General features: G+C 41.4%; 1 protein-coding gene across 6 annotated transcripts in view; it reads left to right on the forward strand.

The window, feature by feature from the left end:
* rnf34a (ring finger protein 34a) overlaps positions 1–26948 on the forward strand; it is a 63711-nt gene that overhangs the window by 3971 nt on the left and 32792 nt on the right. For all 6 annotated transcript variants that reach the window (XR_013499410.1, XR_013499409.1, XM_078227497.1 and 3 more), the window contains exons 2-4: positions 11141–11359; positions 17791–18186; positions 25296–25358. Coding sequence is in view for 4 of the 6 variants with exons in the window: in XM_078227497.1 (XP_078083623.1) it covers positions 11141–11359; positions 17791–18186; positions 25296–25358 (678 nt within the window). In the remaining 2 variants the exon portion in view is untranslated. The remainder of the gene's footprint in view (positions 1–11140; positions 11360–17790; positions 18187–25295; positions 25359–26948) is intronic.

Genomic DNA, 26948 nt, shown 5'->3' on the forward strand with positions numbered 1-26948 from the left:
ATTCTACATAAGTAATCCATTATTCCTTTCTGTCATGAACAGTGTAAATAGCACAGCATCAGCCCTAGACAACTGAATAAGCCTGAACATAAACAAGTGCATAATGATTTATCTTTATCTGAGTATATAGAACCATAGAAAATTACAGCTCAGAAACAGGCCTTTTGGCCCTTCTTGTCTGTGCCGAACCATTTTATGCCTAGTCCCACTGACCTGCACTTGGACCATATCCCTCCACACCCCTCTCATCCATGAACCCGTCCAAGTTTTTCTTAAATGTTAAAAGTTCCTTACTTACCACTTTATCCGGCAGCTCATTCCACACTCCCACCACTCTCTACGTGAAGAAGCCCCCCCTAATATTCCCTTTAAACTTTTCTCCTTTCACCCTTAACCCATGCCCTCTGTTTTCTTTCTCCCCTAGCCTCAGCGGAAAAAGCCTGCTTGCATTCACTCTATCTATACCCATCAAAATCTTATACACCTCTATCAAATCTCCCCTCAATCTTCTACGCTCCAGGGAATAAAGTCCCAACCTATTCAATCTCTCTCTGTAACTCAGCTTCTCAAGTCCCGGCAACATCCTTGTGAACCTTCTCTGCACTCTTTCAATCTTATTTACATCCTTCCTGTAACTAGGTGACCAAAACTGTACACAATACTCCAAATTCGGCCTCACCAATGCCTTATATAACCTTACCCTAACACTCCAACTTTTATACTCGATACTCCGATTTATAAAGGCCAATGTACCAAAGGCACTCTTTACGACCCTATCCACCTGTGACGTCACTTTTAGGGAATTCTGTACCTGTATTCCCAGATCCCTCTGTTCAACTGCACTCTTCAGAGTCCTACCATTTACCGAGTACGTTCTTCTTTGGTTTGTCCTTCCAAAGTGCAATATCTCACACTTGTCTGCGTTAAATTCCATTTGCCATTTTTGAGCCCATTTTTCTAGTTGGTCCAAATCCCTCTGCAAGCTTTGAAAACCTTCCTCACTGTCCACTACACCTCCAATCTTTGTAGCATCAGCAAACTTGCTGATCCAATTGACCACATTATCATCCAGATCATTGATATAGATGACAAACAACAATGGACCCAACACCGATCCCTGCGGCACACCACTAGTCACAGGCCTCCACTCAGAGAAGCAATCCTCCACAACCACTCTCTGGCTTCTTCCATTGAAAGAAGTCTCACAACACCAGGTTAAAGTCCAACAGGTTTATTTGGTAGCAAATACCATAAGCTTTCGGAGCACAGCTCCTTCGTCAGATGGAGTGGAAATCTGTTCTCAAACAGTGCACAGACACAGAAATCAAATTACAGAATACTGATTAGAATGCAAATCTCTACAGCCAGCCAGGTCTTAAATGTACAGATAATGTGGGTGGAGGGAGCATTCAACACAGGTTAAAGAGATGTGTATTGTCTCCAGACAGGACAGCTAGTGAAATTCTGCAAGTCCAGGAGGCAAGCTGTGGGGGTTACTGATAATGTGACATAAATCCAACATCCCGGTTTAGGCTGTCCTCATGTGTGCGGAACTTGGCTATCAGTTTCTGCTCAGCGACTCTGCGCTGTCGTGTGTCGTGAAGGCCGCCTTGGAGAATGCTTACCTGAAGATCCAAGGCTGAATGCCCGTGACTGCTGAAGTGCTCCCCCACAGGAAGAGAACAGTCTTGCCTGGTGATTGTCGAGCGGTGTTCATTCAGCCGTTGTCGTAGCGTCTGCATGGTCTCCCCAATGTACCATGCCTCGGGACATCCTTTCCTGCAGCGTATCAGGTAGACAACGTTGGCCGAGTTGCAAGAGTAGGTACCGTGTACCTGGTGGATGGTGTTCTCACGTGAGATGATGGCATCCGTGTCGATGATCCGGCATGTCTTGCAGAGGTTGCTGTGGCAGGGTTGTGTGGTGTCGTGGTCACTGTTCTCCTGAAGGCTGGGTAGTTTGCTGCGGACAATGGTCTGTTTGAGGTTGCGTGGTTGTTTGAAGGCAAGAAGTGGGGGTGTGGGGATGGCCTTGGTGAGATGTTTGTCTTCATCAATGACATGTTGAAGGCTCCGGAGGAGATGCCGTAGCTTCTCTGCTCCGGGGAAGTACTGGACGAAGAAGGGTACTCTGTCCACCGTGTCCCGTGTTTGTCTTCTGAGGAGGTCGGTGCGGTTTTTCGCTGTGGCGCGTCGGAACTGTTGATCGATGAGTCGAGCGCCATATCCTGTTCTTATGAGGGCATCTTTCAGCATCTGGAGGTGTCTGTTGCGATCCTCCTCATCCGAGCAGATCCTGTGTATTCGGAGGGCTTGTCCGTAGGGGATGGCTTCTTTAGCGTGTTTAGGGTGGAAGCTGGAGAAGTGGAGCATTCCCCGGAGCGGAGAAGCTACGGCATCTCCTCCGGAGCCTTCAACATGTCATTGATGAAGACGAACATCTCGCCAAGGCCATCCCCACACCCCCACTTCTTGCCTTCAAACAACCACGCAACCTCAAACAGACCATGCTTTGGGGAGAGCCCTAGAGGCGAGCATTGCAACCTACATAGCAAGGTTTAGGATAATTGCAGCACATTGTGACGTTAGGACAGCAGTAAATGATATGCTGAGGGATCACTTTGTTTGTGGAGTCAATGATGGGGGTATACAGAGAAAGTTGCTGGCAGAAATTGAGATTAATTTAAAAGTGGTACTGGAAATAACGTTAGCAATGAAGAGCGCTGAGAAGGGTGCCCAGGAACTTCAGAGCTTGCAGAATGGCATGGTCCACCAGTTAGGCGGGAAGCTGCAGTGGTGCCAAAAGTAAAGGCACCTGTTTAAACCGAGAAACTAATCCAGAAGCTGGTAGAGTTAGAAGATTTAGGAGAATGAATCAACAGCTTCAGGTCGGTGCAGGGTGTTACAGGTATGGGGAATTCACTGTCCAGAGTTTTGCTCATTTGAGAAATCGGAATGCTTTGTGTGCCATTAGAAAGGTCATTGGAAACACAGATGCAAGAGTAAGCAGAACCTGCCTAGTAGCAATAGAGTAAATAGTTTAGCATCTGTACATAGTATTGAAGATTTTTCTGCGAGTTCTTCAGATGCGTAATATGAAAGTAGGCAAGGTAATCTCCATTACAGTGTTACTGGTCAATGGCAGATATTAAGAATGGGAGTCGACACAGGAGTGTCTGCTGCTGCAGTAGGGGAGCAGACCTATAGATATCTTTCAGAAGAGGTTCAGCCTCTGAGTTTGAAGAACACATCAACTAGATTGGCTACCTACATGGGGGAGCCCATTAGGATAGTGGGGATGACTGAAACCCCAGTGCACTATCGGCAACAATCTGCCCATCTTCCATTAATCGTGGTGTCTGGCCAAGGATCAAGTCTAATGGGCCGTGACTGGCTCCGAGAAATTAAACTCAACTGGTTGGAAATTTTCCAGATTAAGGAAGGAGGTCTGCATGAAGTAATCTAGAAGTGCCAGGACATTCTTCAAGATGGACTTGGGAAAATTAAAGGCTTTAAGGCAAACATTCACAGAGACCCAGAAGCCACCAGGGCTAGACCTGCCCCCTATGCTTTTTTGGAGAAAATCAAGACTGAGCTAGAAGAGCTGGGTATCATCCAGCCAGTTCAGTTTACGGAATGGACAGCTTCCATAGTGCCTGTGCTAAAACCAGATAAAATAGTCCAGATCTGCAAAGACTATAAATTGACAGTAAACCAGGCAGCAAAACTGGACAGATATCCTATCCCAAAGATAGAGGATTTATCTGCAAGAGTGGCTGGAGGACAGTCATATGCAAAACTAGGTATGAGCCATGCAAATCAATAGTTGGAGTTGGATGATGCTTCCACGGCTACATGACTATTAACACTCATAAAAGATTATATCAGTATACACGCTTGCTTTATGGCATTTCATCAGCTTGCACCATATTTCAAAGAACTGTGGAAAGTTTTACAGGGCTTGCTATGTGTCGTTGTATACTTGGTTTACTGATGCAACCGAAGAGGAACACTTGGCTAATCTAGAAAAAGTACTGAGAAGATTTCAGGAGGCAGGAGTTCATCTAAAAAGGGAAAAATGCACTTTCCAGGCCAACAAAGTAGCTTACCTTGGCTACCATGTGGATGCCCAGGGATTGTATCGTATGGAGGACAAAGTAAGAGCAATAAAGGAGGCACTGCCCCCTAGAAACATCTCTGAGCTTAAATCACTCTTGGGGATGGTTAATTATTATGGGTAGTTCCTTACAATTCTGTCAACACTGCTGGCTTCTTGACACGCGTCACTGAAGAAACACCAGAGATGGTGCTGGAAAGCACCACAGAGAGAAGGATTTAATAAAGTCAAGCAATTATTACATTCATCTTGCCTTCTGGTACATTTTGACCTATCCAAGAAGTTAGTGCTGACATATGCCCCCCCCCCCCCGCCCCCCCATACGGCATTGGAGCAGTTTTATCTAGAATCATAGAAGTAGAATCATAGAAACCCTACAGTGCAGAAGGAGGCCATTCGGCCCATCGAGTCTGCACCGACCACAATCCCACTCAGGCCCTACCCCCACATATTTACCCGCTAATCCCTCTAACCTACGCATCCCAGGACTCTAAGGGGCAATTTATAACCTGGCCAATCAACCTAACCTGCACATCTTTGGACTGTGGGAGGAAACCGGAGCACCCGGAGGAAACCCACGCAGACACGAGGAGAATGTGCAAACTCCACACAGACTGAATGAATGATGGGTCTGAAAGGTCTATTGCATACTTGTCAAAAATCCTTTCAGAAAATGAGAAAGATTCTTTGCATATTTTGAAAAAAAAGGGTTGTCTGTTGTGTACGGAATGAAAAAATTCTAACAGTATGCCTACGGAAGACATTTCACTGTTGGGTCTTTTCAAGGAGGACAAGGCTGTTCAGCTGACTGCATTGGCCAGGATTCAGTGCTGAGCATTGACCTAAACCTATGAATGCACATTTGAACATTGACCAGGAACACAAATAGCCAACGCTAATGCCCTTAGTTGTCTACCACTGCCAGAGAGTACAGCACCAGTCCCAGTACCACACAAAGTTGTGATGGTAGTGAAATTTCCAAAACACTTTGCCAGTGTCAGCACAGCACAGCAAATAAAATTTTGGACCAGCAGAGACCCACTGTTATCGAAGATAAGACACAAAGTATTAGTAAGTTGGCTGAATGAGATGATTTCCGAAGACATGAAGCCATACCACATTAGGAAGGATGTGCTAAGCTGTCAGGATGGCATCATCCTATGGGGAGCGAGAATTGTTGTCCCTGTGCCAGAAAGGGTATTGCTCCTTGCAGAGTTGCATAGTACCCATACGGGCATGTCAAAAATGAAGATGCTTGCCAGAAGCTATGTCTGGTGGCCAGGTATCGATGCTGATTATTGAGAAATTAATGAAGCACTGTGACTAGTGTCAGTTACAGTAGAAGTTACCTGCTATAACCCTTTGCACCCTTGGGAATAGCCAGGCGGCCATGGGTGCAAGTCCACGTAGATTATGTAGGACCATATTTGAGTACAATGTTTCTACTATTGGTGGACGCCCACTCCAAATGGATGGAAGTATTTGAGGTGAGAGCCACAACTGCACATGCCACAGCTGAGAAGCTTCGCCAATGCCTTGCATTCTGCCAAATTTCCAAGTTTCATGTCTTTCAATAGGATGAAGCACATCAGAAGTGCACCATATTATCCCTCTTTGAATGGGCTGGCTGAGAGGACAGTCTGGACTTTCAAGGCTGGCTAAAAGAAACAATTAGCTCCATCTTAGGAAACAAAAATAGCTGTTTCACTTCGTGGGTAGGACCACCCCGCATTCAAGCATCGGTATGTCTCCAGCAGAACTATTGATGGGTCAACGTCTAAGGACCAGGCTAAGCCTGGTATTCCCAAATTTAGTGGGAAGGGTAGAGGTAAAACGGTGCAACCAGAAGAGGAACCGTGATTTGACTAAAGATGCAAGATTATTTGAAATAAATGAACCCAGCCTATGTGAGAAATTTTGGATGTGGTCCAAGCTGAGTTCCAAGTCAGGAGTGAGCATACAAGACAGGATTTTGAAGAACCATCAGCCTGTAACAGGTGAGAGCATTGTTCCAACTGAAACAGAAGAGGTTGAAGCATCAGTACCAGCATAGAGACCAAGTGTGCCAGTTTTTACAGAAAGTACTGCAACAGAAGCACCCCAGTCAGTGGAATTGCACTGCTGTACAAGGAAGTGGAAGCCACCAGAGAGACTGAGTTTTTGATAGACTGATTGAAAATGTTAATTGTTGTAAATTATGGGGAACTGTATAAGTTAACTATCATTCTGTAATATTAAAGGGGAGGAATGTAGTAGCTCGCCTCTTTAAGGGGTGATCTTCTGGAGGGTTATGTGACCTACTCACCCAATTGATAACTAGTACATGGGATCACCCAAGCAGAGTGTGGGCTTTTACTCTGTTAGATCCTAGAGGCATGACTGGAAGCATTAAATTTGCATCGCCCTGTAAATAGTTGTTTTGGTTGATGAATGTTTATAATTCTTTCATAACTGGTGGAACCAAGTTATTACAAATTTCACCTTTAATTTGCTCATAGAAAATGCTAGAAAAACTCAGCAGGTCTGGCAGCATCTGTGGAGAGAGAAACAGTTAACATTTTGAGTCTGTATGACTTCAGAGCTAAAGAGGGAGAAAAGTGATGGATTATATACTGTATAAGAGGGTATGGAGCAGAGTATAAAGTCAGTAATAAGTGAGAGGCAGGAGCGATTTGTCAAAGCTAGGAGGCTGGGAGCACACGAAGCAAGTGTGGAATACAAGGAAAGTAGAAAGAAATTTAAGCAAGGAGTAAGAAAGGCTAAAAGGGGTCATGAAAAAGCATTGGCCAGCAGGATTAAGGAAAATCCCAAGGCTTTTTATACATGTATAAAGAGCAAGAGGGTAGCCAGGGAGAGGGTTGGTCCACCCAAGGACAAGTGAGGGAATCTATGCGTGGAGCCAGAGGGAATGGGTGAGGCATTAAATGAGTACTTTGCGTCATTATTCACCAAAGAGAAGGACTTGGTGAATGATGAATCTGGGAAAGGATGTGTAGATAGTTTGAGTCATATTGAGATCAAAAAGGAGGAGGTATTGGGGTTCTTGAGAAACATTAAAGTAGACAAGTCCCTAGGGCCTGATGGGATATACCCCAGAATACTGAGAGAGGCAAGGGAGGAAATTGCTGGGGCCTTGAGAGAAATCTTTGTATCCTCACTGGCTACAGGGAAGGTGTGGCTTTTGCTACCAAATAAACCTGTTGGACTTTAACCTGGTGTTGTTAAACTTCTTACAGGGAAGGTCCCAGAGGATTGGAGAATAGCCAATGTTCCTTTATTTAAGAAGGGTAGCAAGAATAATCCAGGTAATTACAGGCTGGTGAGCCTGTAATTCTATCCGTGGTAGGGAAATTATTGGAGAGGATTCTTCGAGACAGGATTTATTCCCACTTGGGAATAAGTGGACGTATTAGTGAGAGACAACATGGTTTTGTGAAGGGGAGGTCGTGTCTCACGAACTTGATCGAGCTTTTCGAGGAAGTGATGAAGATGATTGATGAGGGTAGGGCAGTGGATGTTGTCTACATGGACTTCAGTAAGGCCTTTGACAAGGTCCCTCATGGCAGACTGGTGCAGAAGGTGAAGTCTCATGGGATCAGAGGTGAGCTGGCAAAGTGGATACAAAACTGGCTCGGTCAAAGAAGACAGAGTAGCAGTGGAAGTGTGCATTTCTGAATGGAAGGCTGTGACAAGTGGTGTTCCTCAGGGATCAGTGCTGGGACCGTTGCTGTTTGTAATATATATAAATGATTTGCAGGAAATGTAACTGGATTGATTAGTAAGTTTGCGGACGACACAAAGGTTGGTGGATTTGCGGTTAGTGATGAGGATCATCAGAGGATACAGCATGATATAGATTAGTTGGAGACTTGGGCAGAGAGATGGCAGATGGAGTTTAATCCGGACAAATGTGAGGAAATGCATTTTGGAAATATACAGTAAATGGCAGAATCCTTAAGAGTATTGATAGGCAAAGGGATCTGGGTGTATAGGTACACAGGCAATGCGGGTGGAGAAGGTAGTCAAGAAGGCATACGGCATGCTTGCCTTCATCGGCCGGGGTATTGAGTTTAAAAATTGGCAAGTCATGTTGCAGCTTTATAGAACTTTAGTTAGACCGCACTTGGAATATAGTGTTCAATTCTGGTCGCCACACTACACAGGATGTGGAGGCTTTGGAGAGGGTACAGAAAATATTTACCAGGATGTTGCCTGGTATGGAGGCATTAGCTATGAGGAGAGGTTGGAGAAACTTGGTTTGTTCTCACTGGAGCAACGGAGGTTGAGGGGAGATCTGATAGAAGTCTACAAGATTATGCGAGGGATGGGCAGAGTGGATAATCAGAAGCTTTTCCCAGGGTGGAAGAGTCAATTACTAGGGGGCATAGGTTTAAGGTGCGAGGGCAAGGTTTAAAGGAGATGTATGAGGCAGATTTTTGACACAGTAGTGGGTGCCTGGAACTCGTTGCCAGGGGAGGTAGTGGAAGTGGATACGGTAGTGACTTTTAAGGGGCATCTTGACAAGTACGTGAATAGGATGGGAATAGAGGGATATGGTCCCCGGAAGGGTAGGCGTTTTAGTTAAGTTGGGCCATATGGTCGGTGCAGGCTTGGAGGGCTGACGGTCCTATTCCTGTGCTGTAATTTTCTTTGTTCTTTGTTTGTTGATTGCAACAAAGACATGTAGGACTATGGAAGTGCTGACAGTGACATGAAGTAAGATAGCTGAATGTGTTAATGTTAATTTGCTCAGTATTTCAAATTTAAAGTAATTCAGACTTTTAATGCTGCATGAACTGGTATCCAGTAGCTTTCCTTTGCCAATGTCTTCTTTGCTTTTGTAATGAAGGACCAGTTGATGTTTTTAGTTGGTGTTGGTTAGGAAACGACAGCATGGCTCCTCTCTACTTTTCCTTGAACAGTGCCATGGAATCTTTTACAATTGCTTAAACAGGCTTATATGGATTCAGTTTCTATGTTTCAACTGAAAGACACCACTTCTTCAGTACGGAATTAATGTCTCAGCCTAGTACTGAAAGCCTAAAGTGAGATTATAACTCATGTTCATAAATTCAAAATTGTTTAAATACTGTGAAGAGTATTGTAAAATTATGAAAGGGCTATTCCCTATTAATAAATAATGAAGATTAGGGAGCATATTACCAAGAATGCTCTTCCGAGCTCAGTTAAAATAACTTGGGATAAAAACAGAAAATGCTGAAAATATTCAAGAGGTCTGGCAGCATCTGTGGAGAGAACAACAGAGTTGATACTTCAGGTTGATGATCTGTGCCCCCTGTGACCTGAATCCAATGAGCCCCCAGCACGATGTTGTTTTGGTTGAGCAGCTCACCAGTTCTATTTAACTGAGACCTCAAAATAGTTCCAGCCTTAGAACACATGGTGACTGGTGCCCTCTTTCTTTTTGTCTGAACAAAGTTAAAATCATTTTTTAAAAAACTGCTTGTTTGTTTAAGCATTAAATGCTGATGGACATCACTAGGGAGAGCAGGTTAGGAAGGGGTGCATGAACCCAATAGCCTGAGAGAATGGACCATGGCATGGTTTGAGAATGGGATTGGGAGTTTTTGAAATGCATGCATGGTGGGGATGGAGGAGAGTTGCACCTTTGGACTGTGGCGTGAGCTGTTGGGCATACCCCATATGGCGAGCGTAGTCTAAAGGGTTCATGTTAAATATGGAAATATATAGCCCCCATCATCAGTGATGTAAGATCACATGGTAAAGAGCATGGAGAGGTGTTGTACATAGAGCCTTGTACTAAATCTATAATGAACATAGTTTATATGATGTTCAATAATAGGGTATAGTTTACCATCAACCTTGCCTCCAGCATTACCTGCAAGTCCAGATCATGAACAACCTCATCTGAGACCAGCATCAATGACAAAGGAGAAAGCTTCCCTGCCTCTACACCTCCCTCTATAATTCACTCCATGAACCCTATATCTTTCATTAAGCTTTTATTCACCTGTCCTAATCTCTTGCATGTGGCTTGGTATTCAATTTTGTTTAATAACACTCCTGTGAAGTATCTTGGGACATTTTATTTTGTTATAAGCAGTATTTAAATGCAAGCTATTGTTGCATGCTTTAATGCAGTGTTGCCAAGATAAATGTTGCTTACGAGTTATAGGTGTGGCTAGGCATGTTTTATGCATATGCTCTAGATGTAAGAAATACAAACATCTACCACCATTCAATAACTAAGGAACTGCGGCACTCGCAACGATCAAAAACCACTTTCAAATTGAAAAATGTAGTATGCACATGAACTTTACTCATTATGTGATTCTTGGTAAAATAGCAAGTTGAAAAGCTGAGTTTGCAACTATGAAATTAAATTAAGATCAGATGCCCAATGATGGCATTTGCACTGTCAACAATCACCGCCAAAGTTAAGATTGTGATCACTTGTCTCATTGCTGTTTATGGGATCTTTCTTTGTGCAAATTTCTGGTAATATTTGCCTACTTAACAATAATTCATGGCTGTGAGCAACTTGAACCATTCTAAAAAGATAATAGTATACTGTATAGATATCTATCTAGTCAGCCAGCCACTAATTATCCTTTCAGGAGTAGAAATGTGCAACCAAGATACACAAGGGAAACGCATAGGGAAAAGTTAAACAACTCAAATTGCACGTTTTTGTTTGATTTCTTACCATACTATTAAATTCAGTCTGTAGTGTCTCCAGTTTCCGTTACATGTCTGAACATGCCGCCTACTTTATTTACCAATGCTTTCTGTGCCTGCCTGTTGTTATTTTATGTCTGAATTATATAGCTTGAAAATAGTGAAAGCAGGATAATATGCCATGCTAATTAGAGAATTTAATGAATCTATGCTGTAAAATATAACTTTTTGTATCTTCATTAACTCTAATGTAAATTAATTAAACAAATCTAATTTTGCAGTTTTTGAAGAATACTCTATCAACCTTGTTCTTGGACAAGCAGTGCACTTCTGTAAAGTGTGTGAATTTGTGTCCACTTTATAGGCTGGGGCCACATCGATGTGGGCTTCATGTTGTGGTCTACTAAATGAAGTAATGGGTACTGGAACAGTGCGTGGACAGCAACCTGGGTTCAGTGGAGGTACAGGGCCATTCAGATTTGCCCACAGCACAGGATATTCTTCGTACCCCTCCCCAATGCCTGAAGTCCCAAATATAGTCTGTAAAGGCTGTGGTCAGGCCTTTTCTCTCTTTAGGAAGAAGGTGAGTTGGGTCTTTTAAAAAATTTGCTCTACATCTAACTTGGTATTCGTGCATTAAAGGAGGTGGCAAGGAGCAAGAGAATTGTATGCATAGATAATACTGTGATATGTATGTCTGCTGCATATAAACTGTTTCCCGTGATCTGATAGCCATGAAATAAACTCTGTTCAACATTTGTATTAACATTTTTGTGACCAGCTGCATTAGTACCTGTCAGATTTAGTGTTTTTTAGCAGTTTGAATTTTGTGTGAATTGACAATAACTAAAGCTTGCATTTGTGTTGATTTTGATTTGATCTTATTGTCACATGTTTTAACATACAGCGAAAAGTATTGTTTCTTGTGCGCCAAATAGACAAAGCATATTGTTCATAGAGAAGGAAACAATCGAATGCATAATGTTGTGTTACAGTCATCGCTAGGGTGTAGAGAAAGATCAACTTAATGCAAGGTAAGTCCATTCAAAAGTCTGACAGCAGCAGGGAAGAAACTGTTGTTTAGTCGGTTGGTACGTGACCTCAGACTTGTGTATCTTTTTCCCGACGGAAGAAGGTGGAAGAGAGAATGTCCGGGCTGCATGGGGTCAATAATTATGCTGGCTGCTTTGCTGAGGCAGTGGGAAGTTCCTGGTCTGTGGAAGCCAGTGTGGAGAAATCCCCGGCTCTGGGGCTGCAGTGCCGGCTGCTGCTCACACGTGGGCCGCTGAGTCGTTAACATGAACCTGAGTCTAAAAACAGCCATCTGTTGGTGGCAAATGTAGTAGTGCAAAAGTATTTAAAGGTGCTTAAAATTTAAATGAACTCAGGTACTTTTGCAATATTACAAACAAAGCACTTGACATCATTTTGATCCAAATCGTAGCACTTTGGGCAATTTTGCGCTGTCACAGTTAAGCTAGCTGAGAGGCAAATGTCTTGATTTTGTCTGCTGCTCCTAAAAATGCTTTGACAGGCTCCTCAAGTTAAATTACTTACAAGGTAATTGTTTTAATTCCAATATCCGTTATAAGCGAGCATAGTTCTTTTTTTATTCAAATAATTATCTGTTTGGTGTAGAAAATAAATCCACCTTAATTGGCTTGCACGTGAAAGCAAAACTCATTGCCAATGATGATGCATAATGAGCACAGTTCCAAGCCCTCCACTGGGCACAGGATCCGCAAAGGAGGTTTCCCCCCCCCCCCCCCCCCCTTCTGGCATAGGTTGGGGAAGGAAACTGCAGGGGATGGGCACAATTGTAATGTGGAACTTGTTCAAGGAACAGCTACTACGCGTCCTTGATAAATATGTACCTGTCAGGCAGGGAGGAAGCAGTCGTGTGAGGGAACCGTGGTTTACTAAGGAGGTTGAATCTCTTGTGAAGAGGAAGAAGGAGACTTATGTTAAGATGTGATGTGAAGGCTCAGTTAGGGCACTTGAGAGTTACAAGTTAGCCAGGAAGGACCTAAAGAAAGAGTTAAGAAGAGCCAGGAGGGGACATGGGAAGTCTTTGGCAGGTAGGATCAAGGAAAACCCTAAAGCTTTCTATAGGTATGTCAGGAGTAAAAGAATGACTAGGGTAAGATTAGGGCCAGTCAAGGACAGTAGTGGGAAGTTCTGCGTGGAGTCTGAAGAGATAGGAGAGAAACTAAATGAATATTTTTTGTCGGTATTCACACAGGAGAGGGGCAGTGTTGTTGAGGGGAGTACTGAGATGCAGGCTGTTGGACTGGATGGGATTGATGTTCATAAGGAGGAGGTGTTAGCAATTCTGGAAAGGGTAAAAATAGATAAGTCCCCTGGGCCGGATGGGATTTATCCTAGGATTCTCTGGGAGGCTAGAGAGGAGATTGCAGAGCCTTTGGCTTTGATCTTTGTGTCGTCATTGTCTACAGGAACAGTGCCAGAAGACTGGAGGATAGCAAATGTTGTCCCCTTGTTCAAGAAGGGGAGTAGGGACAACCCTGGTAATTATAGACCGGTGAGCCTTACTTCTGTTGTGGGCAAAGTATTGGAAAGGATTATAAGAGATAGGATTTATAATCACCTAGAAAGGAATAATTTGATTAGGGATAGTCAGCACGGTTTTGTGAAGGGTAGGTCATGCCTCACAAACCTTATTGAGTTCTTTGAGAAGATGACCAAAGAGGTGGATGAGGGTAAAGCGGTTGATGTGGTGTATATAGATTTCAGCAAAGCGTTTGATAAGGTTCCCCATGGTAAGCTTTTGCAGAAAATACGGACACATGGGATTGAGGGTGATTTAGTGGTTTGGATCAGGAATTGGCTAGCTGTAAGAAAACAGAGGGTGGTGATTGATGGGAAATATTCATCCTGGAGTTCAGTTACTAGTGGTGTACCGCAAGGATCTGTTTTGGGGCCACTGCTGTTTGTCATTTTTATTAATTGACCTGGATAAGGGCGTGGAAGGATGGATTAGTAAATTTGCAGAAGCGACTAAAGTCGGTGGAGTTGTAGACAGTGCGGAGGGAAGTGGCAGGTTACAGAAGGACATAAATAAGCTGCAGAGCTGGGCTGAGAGGTGGCAAATGGAGTTTAATGCGGAAAAATGTGAGGTTATTCACTTTGGAAGGAGTAACAGGAATACAGAGTACTGGGCTAATGGTAAGATACTTGGTAGTGTGGATGAACAGAGGGATCTGGGTGTCCATGTGCATAGATCCCTGAAAGTTGGCAGCCAGGTTGATAGGGTTGTTAAGAAGGTGTACGGTGTGTTAGCTTTTATTGTTAGAAGGATTGAGTTTCGGAGCCAGGAGGTCATGCCGCAACTGTACAAAGCTCTGGTGCAGCTGCATTTGGAGTATTGCGTACAGTTCTGGTCACCGCATTATAGGAAAGATTTGGAAGTGTTGGAAAGGGTGCAGAGGAGATTTACCATGATGTTGCCTGGTATGGTGGGAAAATCGTATGAGGAAAGGCTGAGGGGCTTGAGGTTGTTTTCGTTAGAGAGAAGAAGGTTAAGAGGTGACTTAATAGAGGCATACAAGATGATCAGAGGATTAGATAGGGTGGATAGTGAGAGCCTTTTTCCTCGGATGGTGATGGCTAGCACGAGGGGACATAGCTTTAAATTGAGGGGTGAGAGATATAGGACAGATGTTAGAGGTAGGTTCTTTACTCAGAGAGTAGTAAGGGCGTGGAATGCCCTGCCTGCAGCAGTAGTGGACTCGTCAACATTAAGAGCATTCAAATGGTTATTGGATAAACATATGGATGATATTGGAATAGTGTAGATTAGAGGGGCTTTAGATGGGTTCCACTGGTCGGCGCAACATCGAGGGCCGAAGGGCCTGTACTGCGCTGTAATGTTCTATGTGTAAACATAACTGTTAGCGTGGATTGGGGATTGGCTATCCGACAGGAAGCAGAGTTGGAATAAATGGGTGCTTTTCTGGTTGGTGGATGGTAACTAGTTGCGTGCCGCAGGGATCGGTACTGGGGCCTCAACTATTTACCATTTATATAGACGATCTGGAGGAGGGGACTGAGTGTAGGGTAACAAAGTTTGCGGACGACACAAAGATAAGTGGAAAAGTGAATCATGTGGAGGGCGTAAAAGGTCTGCAGAGAGATTTGGACAGGCTGAGTGAGTGGGCGAGGATCTGGCAGATGGAGTATAACGTTAACAAATGCGAGGTTATTCACTTTGGAAGAAATAATAGCAAATTGGATTATTATCTAAATGGAAAGAAATTACAACATGCTGCTGTGCAGAGGGACCTGGGGGTCCTTGTGCATGAGACGCCAAAACCCAGTCTGCAGGTGCAACAGGTGATCAAGAAGGCAAATGGGATGTTGGCCTATATCGCAAGGGGGATAGAATATAAAAGCAGAGATGTCTTGCTGCATCTGTACAGGGCATTGGTGAGGCCGCAGCTGGAATACTGTGTGCAGTATTGGTCCCCTTATTTGCGGAAGGATATATTGGCCTTGGAGGGAGTGCAAGGAAGGTTCACCAGGTTGATACCAGAGATGAGATGAGGGGTGTTGATTATGAGGAGAGACTGAGGAGATTGGGTTTGTATTCGTTGGAATTTAGAAGGCTGAGGGGGGATCTTATAGAGACCTATAAGATAATGAAGGGGCTGGATAGGGTAGAGATGGAGAGATTTTTTTCCACTTAGAAAGGAAACTAGAACTAGAGGGCACAGCCTCAAAATAAAGGGGGGTCAGTTTAGGACAGAGTTGAGGAGGAACTTCTTCTCTCAGAGGGTGGTGAATCTCTGGAATTCTCTGCCCACTGAAGTGGTGGAGGCTACCTCGTTGAATATGTTTAAATCACGGATAGATGGATTCCTGATCGGTAAGGGAATTAGGGGTTATAGGGATCAGGCGGGTAAGTGGAACTGATCCACTTCAGATCAGCCATGATCTATTGAATGGCGGGGCAGGCTCGAGGGGCTAGATGGCCTACTTCTGCTCCTATTTCTTATGTTCTTATGTTACTGAGCAGCTTTCAGATCAAGCTCGGCACGTTTCAGATAAAGCTCGGCACAACATCATGGGCCGAAGGGCCTGTTCTGTGCTGTACTGTTCTATGTTCTATGATGGCAGAAGATGTCTAAACGATTGTAACTTGGAGGTATTGTAAAGTTCAATTTTTAATGAATACCGAGAGCTATAGAGCTGTTGATTTTATTTGAATGCAATACAATCTGCCTTTTTTTTGTTAAATTCTCATAATCTAATCGGTCCAATTTTGTTTGAATAGGGATTAACTATTTACTGAAATTAAAATTTACATGACATGCCACTGTTTTGCTAGTGGGCTAGCTATATTAGTAATACACACTGATGTACCTCAATACGATACTAACAGTGGCTAAGTTAATGCATGAAAAGATTAATAAAAACAAACACCTCTTTAAATTACTGATCTGTTCTAAATTTTAAGTATATGTATGTGATACCTAAAATTATCTTTTTCTGTTTATATCCACCTGCTAGCATTACATGGAAAGAAAGATTCGGAAACTTAATATATTGCGTTCATTTTGCTAAATTCCATTGAATACAGTGACTAGTTCACAATAATTAATATCTTCCGAGCTCAACTGAAGTGCGTCTGCAGCCACTTTGTTCTTGCAGATAATATATGCAAACTTGCATGCTTTGGCTGATATAATGTTTTAAAAATGTCATGCTAGTCCTGTATAATGTCACAATAAGTCACTTGGAAACTTAAATATAGTTTGTTGAGGCTACAAAACAAAATCAACTAGCTTCTAATTTATATCCAGTGATACCAACAATAAAGTGTGAATGTGTTGACTTAGAAAGAATTGGTCTAGGCCACAATGGTCAAGTAACTTTCTGCTTTGGCTCACTGTACAAAAACGTACAACCATATTGCAATTTATTCAAGAAAGGCTGGGGTCGGGAAGGGTTGGTGGGAGATGGAGAGGTGGAATAAAATGTTGACTACATTGTGAATGGTATTGGTAAATAGCCTTTCAATTTCATACACGTACTGTAACAAAAATTCCAACTTACTGAATGTTAAGGGACTCTGGTTCCTATAAATTTAAATGTTTCAGGACAAAAATGTGGAATTTTAATATTAAATACTGAAAGGTGGACATCTTTCTCCACCTGCCAGAAGTTTTTTTGGATTTCATATTGATTTTACTCTAATCGCTCTAAAATAAAGTTTCCCTTTTTATTGGTTCAGTCAATGTCTTTCTAGTGTTATTACTAATAGCAAATCCTGGAAAAACTTACAAAATATTACTGTATATATAAGTTTAGTAGTTTGCTTATAATACATTTTAATGTCCCTTTTTTGCAAACATTTCTGTCCAAAGTTTGTCAGCTAGATATTATACAAATTGTATCTTAAGAGTAGTCAGAATATATTTATAAGCTCATTAGCCTTTTCCCTATTGGGTAACTCATTTTAATTGAAAGGATTTTAGTAGATAGTTTTCATTTTTACTTGGTATGAGTCCCTTGGTATTCCTATATTTCTATAATTATGTTGTCCCTGTTTCATTGATATTTCTCTATTCTTACATTATTTGCTTCCTAGAAGGAAACCTAACATTGCCTCCTTTGAGTACGTAGGTAAAAGTGAATCTGATAATCATTAAAGCTTGTAAATTTACAGCTTTGTTGAAAAATGGACAATTGCAGAATTTAATTCCAAAAATAATGTTGCAGCCAATTTGGCCACATTCAATTACTATAAACAAACTAATCAAAATCACATGTTGTACATTATAAGGCAATGACACTATTGTTAAAAAATAGATTTCTGACTCGCTGACCAGTGGAAATATTTTTACTGATTTTACCTTTTTTGGATCTAATTTGAAGCAAAAATATATCAGAGCTTCTCTTAACCTTTATTTAGGGGAGATTTAATCGAAGATTGTACTGCAATTACTTCACTGAGGCATGCACACTCTAAAAGTATTTATCTTTGTTTACCAGTACATATGTAAGGATTGCAAGAAGAATTTCTGTTCATTCTGTTCAGTGATGCAAGAAAATCTACGAAGATGCTACACATGCCAAGTGTTACAACAAACTTCTTTCCAGCGTAATGAGCTTATGAAGATAAAGGTCAAAGATCTACGAGAGTACCTGAGTTTAAGAAACATACCCATAGAAACATGTCGTGAAAAAGAAGACTTGGTACAGCTTGTATTGAGCCATCACGAATCAGATGCTGATGGTGTAGACACTGAGAATATGCGTTCGTCAAGATCACAGAGTTCACAACTTTATACTAGTCCTCCTGCCACCACCTCAGCATCAGCGGCACCATCTTCTCAGGGGATTTCCTCCAATCAAAGATCCAGCTCAGGAACTCCAAACATGCAACAGGTAGATTATAACTTTTCAAATATGTTGAAGTTTGATTTGAGAAAGATTCAATTAGTACAGGTCTTACAAATCCATTCAGAACCAAGTTACTTGTTCCTTAATTTGCAAAGGTTCAGTGATTTTTAAGCATTTAAAAATACGCGACCAAAAATATTTGTAACAAAATGGTTGTGCTAATGATGTTCTTTGAATACATTGCAATGATTTTCCAAAATACAAATGCATGCTTCCAAGGTTTAGGAGACGAGTCTTTTTTTCTTGACCTATAGAGTTGGTAACACCTGCATAAGCTCATTCTCCCAAAATTTCATGCTACATATACATAAAAAAAGATGTTTTTCAGAAGTGTAAGCTCCCAACTTTCTGTGAAATTTGTCATCTGTTTCGGCTAAATAGTTTTCACAATTCCTTGAAATTTGTTATCAAGCTGAACAGGTACAATAATGGTAAATACAGTATAGTATCATTTCACTTACTGAAGGAAGGTGATTTAATGTTTTGATATTCCTTGGAATAAGAAAGAGGGAAGGGAAGAAAAGGATATTAGAAATAATTTCATGGTAAGGATCTGTTTTAAAGATGTTTGCTGTTTATTTTCTACCTGGTGTTTCAAACCAAAAAAATGTTTTGAAACACAGGGTGAAAAAACAGTGAACATCCTATACTTGTTCTTGCTATTACCACTACTACTATTTGCTGACCTCCAAACAACCTTTGTAACAGAAAATGCTGGAAAAACTTAGCATGTCTGGCAGCATCTGTGCAGTGAGAAATGGAGTTAAAATTTTGAGTCAGCATGACTTCTTCAGACCTATGTAATTGAATGTGAAGGATGTTACTTGCATTTCTTGGTGCTTTTACATTATTAAATGAGTGCCTTTGACTATAAATGTGTAGGTCTGGTGGAATTGGTGGCACTCTGATGCATTCCTCTTTTAGATTAATAGAATATTGAAAGGCAGAACATCTGTGAGTTTTCTGCCCTACATTTAGTCAATTCTATAAACTAACAAATTGTCCTTTAATCCTTTAACTTGTACAGTCAGGATTTTGTGGAAAATTGTTTTTATAATTATAGCTTTCTTGGCAGAATGTTTATGCATGCCCTGGTTTTGTTTTTTCCCTCTGTGCATGTAAATTCTACAGCCTAATATCCATTCATATTTTATGTGATTTTGTAGTTGAGTCTTACTTATTTATTCCATCTTTTTTGAATTACACCAATGCACTTTGGAACAAAATATTCCATGCCTTTTATTCCGAGATACTTTTGATGTTGGCTGACAATGAGCCAACTCCGCTGTTTCCTTTATAATAATAAGCCTCGTGATCGTTGTTTTCCAGTCAAAGACCACTCTCTGGCTGGTAGCTGGCCGATTTGTATCCCTTTGGGATAACTGCAAAGAATCTTGTCTGCTCGTTAATCTGTGCTTTTTCAAGGCTGTAATCTGCATCTTTAAGATAAATTTGTCAAAAGGCAGTTTTACATTTTCTGGTTGCATCTGACCTCATTAAAGTCTTGGTTTAGACATGGACAAAACAGCTGAATGCCAGCGGTGAGGTGAGTGTGACTGCCCCTGACATCAAGGCAGCATTTGACCGAGATTGGCATCAAGGAGCCCTAGCAAAACTAGAGTCAATGGGAATCGGATAAAACTCTCCGCTGTTTGGAGTCATACCTGGCACAAATAAACAAATACATGAATAGGATGGGAATGGAAGGATACGGACTCCATAAGTACATACGGTTTTAGTTTAGGCAGGTATCATGATCGACGCAGGCTTGAAGGGCATAAGGGCCTGTTCCTAATGCTGTACTGTTCTTTGTTCTTTAGATGAAAGGAAGGTGGTCAGAGGCCAATCATCTCAGCTGCAGTTTAAAGTTTGTTTATTAGTGTCACAAGTAGGCTTACATTAATACTGCAATGAAGTTACTGTGAAAATCCCCTAGTCGCCACACTCTGGGCCTGTTCGGATTCACTGAGGGAGAATTTAGCATGGCCATTGCACCTAACCAGCACACCTTTCAGACTGTGGGAGGAAATGGGAGCACCGGAGAAACCCATGTAGACACGGGAAGAACATGCAGACTACCCACAGACAGTGACCCAAGCTGGGAATTGAGCCGGGTCCCTGGCGCTGTGAGGCAGCAGTGCTAACCACTGTGCTGCCCTTGGACGTTACTACAAGAGTTCCTCAAGGTAGTGTCCTAGGCCCAACCATCTTCAGCTGCTTCATCAATGACCTTCCTTCCACCATAAAGTCAGAATGGTGATGTTTGCTAATGACTGCACAGTGTTCAGCACCATTTGGTACTCCTCAGATACTGAAGCAATCCATGTCCAAATGCAGGAGAACCTGGACAGTATCCAGGATTGAGCTGACAAATGGCAAGTAACATTCGTGCTATACAGGTGCCAGGCAATGGCTATCATCAACAAGAGAGGATCTAACCATCGCCCCTTGAAATTCAGTGACATTACCATCGCTGAATTCCCCCACTATCAACATCCTGGGGGGTTACCATTAACCAGAAATTGAACTGAACCAGGGATATAAATACTGTGGCTACAAAGGCTAGGAATTCTGCAGCAAGTAGTTCCCCGCTTATCCAGTATCCACAAGTCAGAAGTGCAATGAATTACTCTCCATTTGCCCGGATTAGTGTAACTCCAAGAACACTCGAGAAGCTTGACACCATCCAGGGCAAAACAGCCTGCTTTATTGCTACCCCCTCCACATACATTCAGTCCCTCCACCACTGAGGAATAGTGGCAGCATTGTGTGCCATCTACAAGATGCACTGCTGCAACTTACCAAGGATTCTTAGGCAGCCCTTTCCAAACCCACAACCTCAGCCATCTAAAAAGATAAGGGCAGCAGATACCTGGAAATACCACTGCCTGGATATTCCCCTCTCAGTCACTCAAAATTCTCGAATTCCCTCCCTAACAGTACTGTCTATCTATGGGTTTGCTTACACCTCAGACTGCAGCAGTTCAAGAAGGCAGCTGACCACTACCTTCTGAAGGGCAAGTAGGGATGGGCAATAAATGCTGTCCTAGCCATTGATGCCCACATCCTGTAAATAAATTTTTAAAATCGTGAAGCCTGTTTCTTGGAATAATCATTGCCACTGATTGTGGAATCCAAGTTAAAGCAACAGTACTCTCTGCTGATCTCGAAGAAAGCTGCCCAATAAAATTTAGTTATCTCTATGGTGTGAAGTTCCCCTTTCTCAACATGAATTTGGTGCCAGTCAACAGGATCTCCAGGCATCTAGCAATAGTGATGTCATCAAGCAGGGTACGCAAACAATTACATTGAAGCATTCTCAAATTGCAACCAAACAGTATAATATACTGAATCATCACTTAGAGCATGAAATATCAGACACACACGGGATTAAGAAAGAAGCTGAAATAGCAAATGGTTTAAATTTTAACTTGATTTTTAAAATAATGTTTAAATTCGACATTCCACAAATACACACGAGTTTTTGAGGGCTAGTGAGGCTGTTTAGCAATAATTATCAGCTTAATATGGCCTCTTTACCAAATGTAACTTTTTCTCAAAGGTTAGTACAGTGTGATAGATGGGTGTAAAAGGACAACTTCTTATCAGTTCAATGATTTCTACTTGATTGCCATCTGTGGAAAATTCAACATTCTATGATAAAGTCTAGAGGTGCTGACAACTTTTAGATTTCAGTTTATATCTGTGGATGCCAGAAGTTGTTCGAAGTTTCACAGAAGTAATGACAATGAATGTTGACAGTTTTGTTGTCATTACGACTGCACCATCCAGGCCATTATTTTAGTAGGTACTGTTGAGAATTTGTGTGTGTGCATGTTGATGATTCACGCAAATCTCTGGATTAGTTTCTGTAGCTGTAAATAAATGTGATCTCCTACACTTTACTGGACAAAATAATTCAGTCACTATTATTGCGCAGTGACCTTGGAATAATTGACAGATGTCAGTCTCATATACACTTTGGAGGAAATAATAACAAATGGGATTACTATCTCAATGGAAACAAATTAAAACATGCTACCGTGCAAAGGGACCTGGGGGTCCTTGTGCATGAGACGCAAAAGCCCAGTCTGCAGGTACAACAGGTGATCAAGAAGGCAAATGGGATGTTGGCCTATATTGCGAAGGGCATAGAATATAAAAGCAGGGATGTCTTGATGCACCTGTACAGGGCATTGGTGAGGCCGCAGCTGGAATACTGTGTGCAGTATTGGTCCCCTTATATGAGGAAGGATATATTGGCATTGGAGGGAGTGCAGAGAAGGTTCACCAGGTTGATACCAGAGATGAGGGGTTTGGATTATGAGGAGAGGCTGAGGAGATTGGGTTTGTACTCGTTGGAGTTTAGAAGGATGAGGGGGGATCTTATGGAGACTTATAAGATAATGCGGGGGCTGGATAGGGTGGAGGCAGAGAGATTCTTTCCACTTAGTAAGGAAGTTAAAACTAGAGGACACAGCCTCAAAATAAAGGGGGGTCGGTTTAAGACAGAGTTGAGGAGGAACTTCTTCTCCCAGAGGGTGGTGAATCTCTGGAATTCTCTGCCCACTGAGGTGGTGGAGGCTACCTCGCTGAATATGTTTAAAGCGCGGATGGATGGATTCCTGATCGGTAAGGGAATTAAGGGTTATGGGGATCAGGCGGGTAAGTGGTACTGATCCACGTCAGATCAGCCATGATCTTATTGAATGGCGGGGCAGGCTCGAGGGGCTAGATGGCCTACTCCTGCTCCTATTTCTTATGTTCTTATGTTCATTAGTGAAAATATTAGGGTTCTGTCTCTTTAGTCAGCTAGAATTTCTACTTCGTTCCTATCACTTAATGTTCACATTTAAAACAAGCAGTTGCATTTAGCGACCAAAAACGATAACCTTTTTGATTTGCAATAACATCCATTTCAAAATTGCTGGTTATGTTAAAATGCATTGAATGATAAATAGTATTGTGCAGCAATTTTATTTTAAGTAGATACACCAACAAAGAAAACACTCAATTATCACTTTTGCAACAAAAATGCAGATAATTTAAAGGTGGCAGTGTCTTCTCTTACTTGACTATATCCTTTAATACAGATGCACATCACAACCCTGGCAGTATTTGCATGGATTGAGCTCCATAAAGATTCATTAGTAAAAGTAAAATCTGTTTATTCATTTTCTGAAGTTGTTTCAGTGTTTCTGCTTGAAGAATCAGGGTTCAGATTAAAAAGCTTTCAGGAATGCCTGCTGCTGCTCATGGCATGCCCTCCTGTACTCTTCATCGAACTAAGATTGATTCCTCTGACTTGATGATAATGGTAGAGTGGAGGATATGACTAGCCATTTTAGTCAGCAAATCTCTGGAATGTTTCTGTAGTGCTCAAATAACTTTAACAAATTCTCAGCTAATGAAGATCCAATGTAATTTCGTAAGAATATGAAAATTAAATGCATCAAACCTCTTCAATTACTTTTTCTTTTTCAATGAGATGCTGTCATCAAAGCCAATATAATGACACCTCGAGATTGAAATAATCAATCCAGTGATGACAGCAGTAGCAAATCCTATGAAAAAATAATGTTATTAAATCAGGGTGTTGATACAGCTTTTGCTCTTTTTAACTCCAGTGATAAAATTTAACAGTTCACGATATAAATTTGCTGTTTTTGTTTGTGTGCAATTCTTTTAAATAGAGGAAAGTAAAACTAGCCATCCATTTATAATGGAAATGTTTTCTGGGCATAAATTGTGCGTTTGTAAGTGCTGCAGAGTGATATTACTGCATTTATTAATGGTGGCTTATGATTTTTTGTTCTATGATAGAGAAATATAGCTGCAAAGAAGCCACATGTGAGCAGACATTTGGAAAAAGACTGCCAGGCAGCATGTGAATGGGGAATTGGATCTTAGTATTCCCAATTATGTTAAGCTTGGAATATTTCTGATTTGATCACAAGTTTTCTGGAGCAGTTGTTGGTACATGGTAAAATGAGACCAGCAAAAATCATTGAATGTGCATGTCTGCTTACTGCATTTACAATGAGGCTACAAGTCTTAACTCATGCTTCCCTTTTATTTGGGGAGATTTATGTGTGAGATTACAATTTTAAGATTGCACTGTTCCTATTGCACTATTTGGTGCAATGCTTTGTCTATGAACTTTTAAATATTGTTTTCAAAAATGCCTGACTATGAAAGCATTGATATTTCTTGGAGAGATGTGAAGTTTTTCTGTGCAATATGCCCTACCACACTAAAGGTTTGGTCCCTATACCTTTTGTTAATGTCAAACCTAGTTGGAACTAAAAGATGCTCAGTTGAGCCTCAAGCCTGCTCCAATTAAGAATGGAAAGTTTCTGAAAGGTCATCAACTTAAAACATTAACTCTGTTTCTTTCTTCATTCCCATATACAGTATTTGCAATGCAGATATTTTGTGACGGCTCCTGGGGCTTCTCCAGAAACAGGCAACAGCAATATTTTGCTGCCTCGAGCCTGCTAACAGCCGCAGCTTCTCAGTATCACCTTTCCCTTGCTGCAGAAGACTCTCCCCCACAAACATACAGATAAATTAAACATCCTTAAGTTCCACCATTTCTATGACGATGTAGCCTTCCTGGGCTCATTGAATGCTTTTAAATTAAGTGTAGCTTTAACTCCCAAAACCAAACTACTCTTGGTTGCATTTTGTTGCAAGCACTATAGACACCTTGGGTGCGATTTTCTGGCCACCCTCGCCCTGAAATGGGAAAATCTTGCCCAAGGTCAATGGACCTTTCCATGGCCTGCCCCTTGCCCACTACGATTCCTGTAGCAGGCAGAATGGGAAAATTCGCCCCCTTGTCTGCAGTCCTCCATATCAGTAAGCTCACCTGTTGTTTTATGATCTTGCCTTTGTAGCTAATCCCTTAAGTAAACTTTTTTAATGTACTTGCCTATTTTCTACAGTTAAACTTCAATCTTCCACAACTAAAAATTACCTCTAACATATTACTATGAACCATGAACTAGGTATTTATTGTGGTATCTTCTCTAGACAACTTTGAGTTAGTGAAATCTATGCTTATTTAATTTTTTTATCCACACTATTTACAGGGAAGAGAAGATAGAATATCTCCAATAAATAGAAGTTCTGAATCACAACAAAATCAGGAATATGTAAGTGTTACATTTTTGGGCTTTGCACTAGATATTCTACTATGAATCAGCATCAGTGATCACGTCCGTAAGTGGTGATTTGCATTCTCTATCAGCCAGAAAATGACTAGCTGCTCAGTGTCTAGATAAACAATAGCTAGACTTCGGGATCAAACTGAGAATTCTTCAGGTTTATTGGAATACATCACATATGCCTCATGAATTTCTGTGTTTTTGGCAAATGAATTGAATTTATACCACATAAAACTTGAGACTCAAGTTACAAACCAACATAGAAACAAAGAAGATAGGAGCAGGAGGAGATCATTTGGCACCCACCTGCTCCTGCCATTCATTATGATCATGGCTGATCGTCCAACTCAGTAGCCTAATCCTGCTTTCTCCCCGTAACCTTTGATCCCATTCGCCCCAAGTGCTATATCCAGCCGCCTCTTGAAATCATTCAATATTTGGTATCAACTACTTCCTGTGGTAATTAATTCCACAGGCTCACCACTCTTTGGGTGAACAAATGTCTCCTCGCCTCCGTCCTAAATGGTCTACCCCGAATCCTCAGACTGTGACCCCTGGTTCTGGACTCTCCCACCATCGGGAACATCCTCCCTGCATCTACCCTGTCTAGTCCTGTTAGAATTTCATAAGTCTTTATCAGATCCCCCCTCATTTGTCTGATACTACTTATTTAATGTAAACTACTTATTTAATGTAATACTAATTTAATGTAAACCAGGTTAAATAACTGATTTCAGTATAAAATGATTTATTTTAATTTACTCACTTAATAACTTTGAAATAAGTTAGCAAAGAAGCTTCTTCCCTGATATCTTTCGACATGTATTGAAAACGGAGTTTTATTTACATGATGAACCATTGCTATGTGTCAAACTAGCTCTGTTTGCATGGTTGCCTCAAGACGTAGAATCTAAGTAACACAGTTGGAAGCCCCTGGTTGCAGTGCTGACTGCAAAAATGACTACAAAGAAACATTGAATCCAACCCTACTTGCAAGCTTTACCACACTTTCATCCCAGCTATCTGTTGAAGCTATGATATCATTCCGGATGTTTCAAGGGATTAAGAGTTCAAGAATCTCAGAATAAAAGACATTAAATTGCATTTTGAATTACAATTACCATTTTTTGTTAGTGGCATACAATGTTTGTCCCAATTTGAATTATCTGTAATTAAACAGGGCTCAGTCAGAAACTTACTGATAATGTGAATATTCTTCATCAATAACCACTTAAGCAGTCTGTCTGGTTTCCTATTCATATATAGTGGTAACAATCAGATCATGCCCTGTTGTAAAGATATGGCCAAACGTCCCACTAAATTCTCTTCATTATGCAGAAAATAAATAACTGATAACCTTGTATGCATATAGTTAATAGTCAAATCAATAATCTACAGTAAATATGTGTTTTGTCATCAACAATCGTTTACATTTAAAGAAATATTTGTACTTGGTCTATTTGAATAGATTATGGACTACTTTAAACATTGAGACCATGGTGCATCCCATTCAAACCTGGAAAGTGGAGGGGATGACAGGTTCTAAATTTTCATTACTCAAGAAGTTGTAGATGGACA

Source organism: Mustelus asterias, chromosome 13 (assembly GCF_964213995.1).
Source record: "Mustelus asterias chromosome 13, sMusAst1.hap1.1, whole genome shotgun sequence".
NCBI classification, from domain to species: domain Eukaryota; kingdom Metazoa; phylum Chordata; class Chondrichthyes; order Carcharhiniformes; family Triakidae; genus Mustelus; species Mustelus asterias.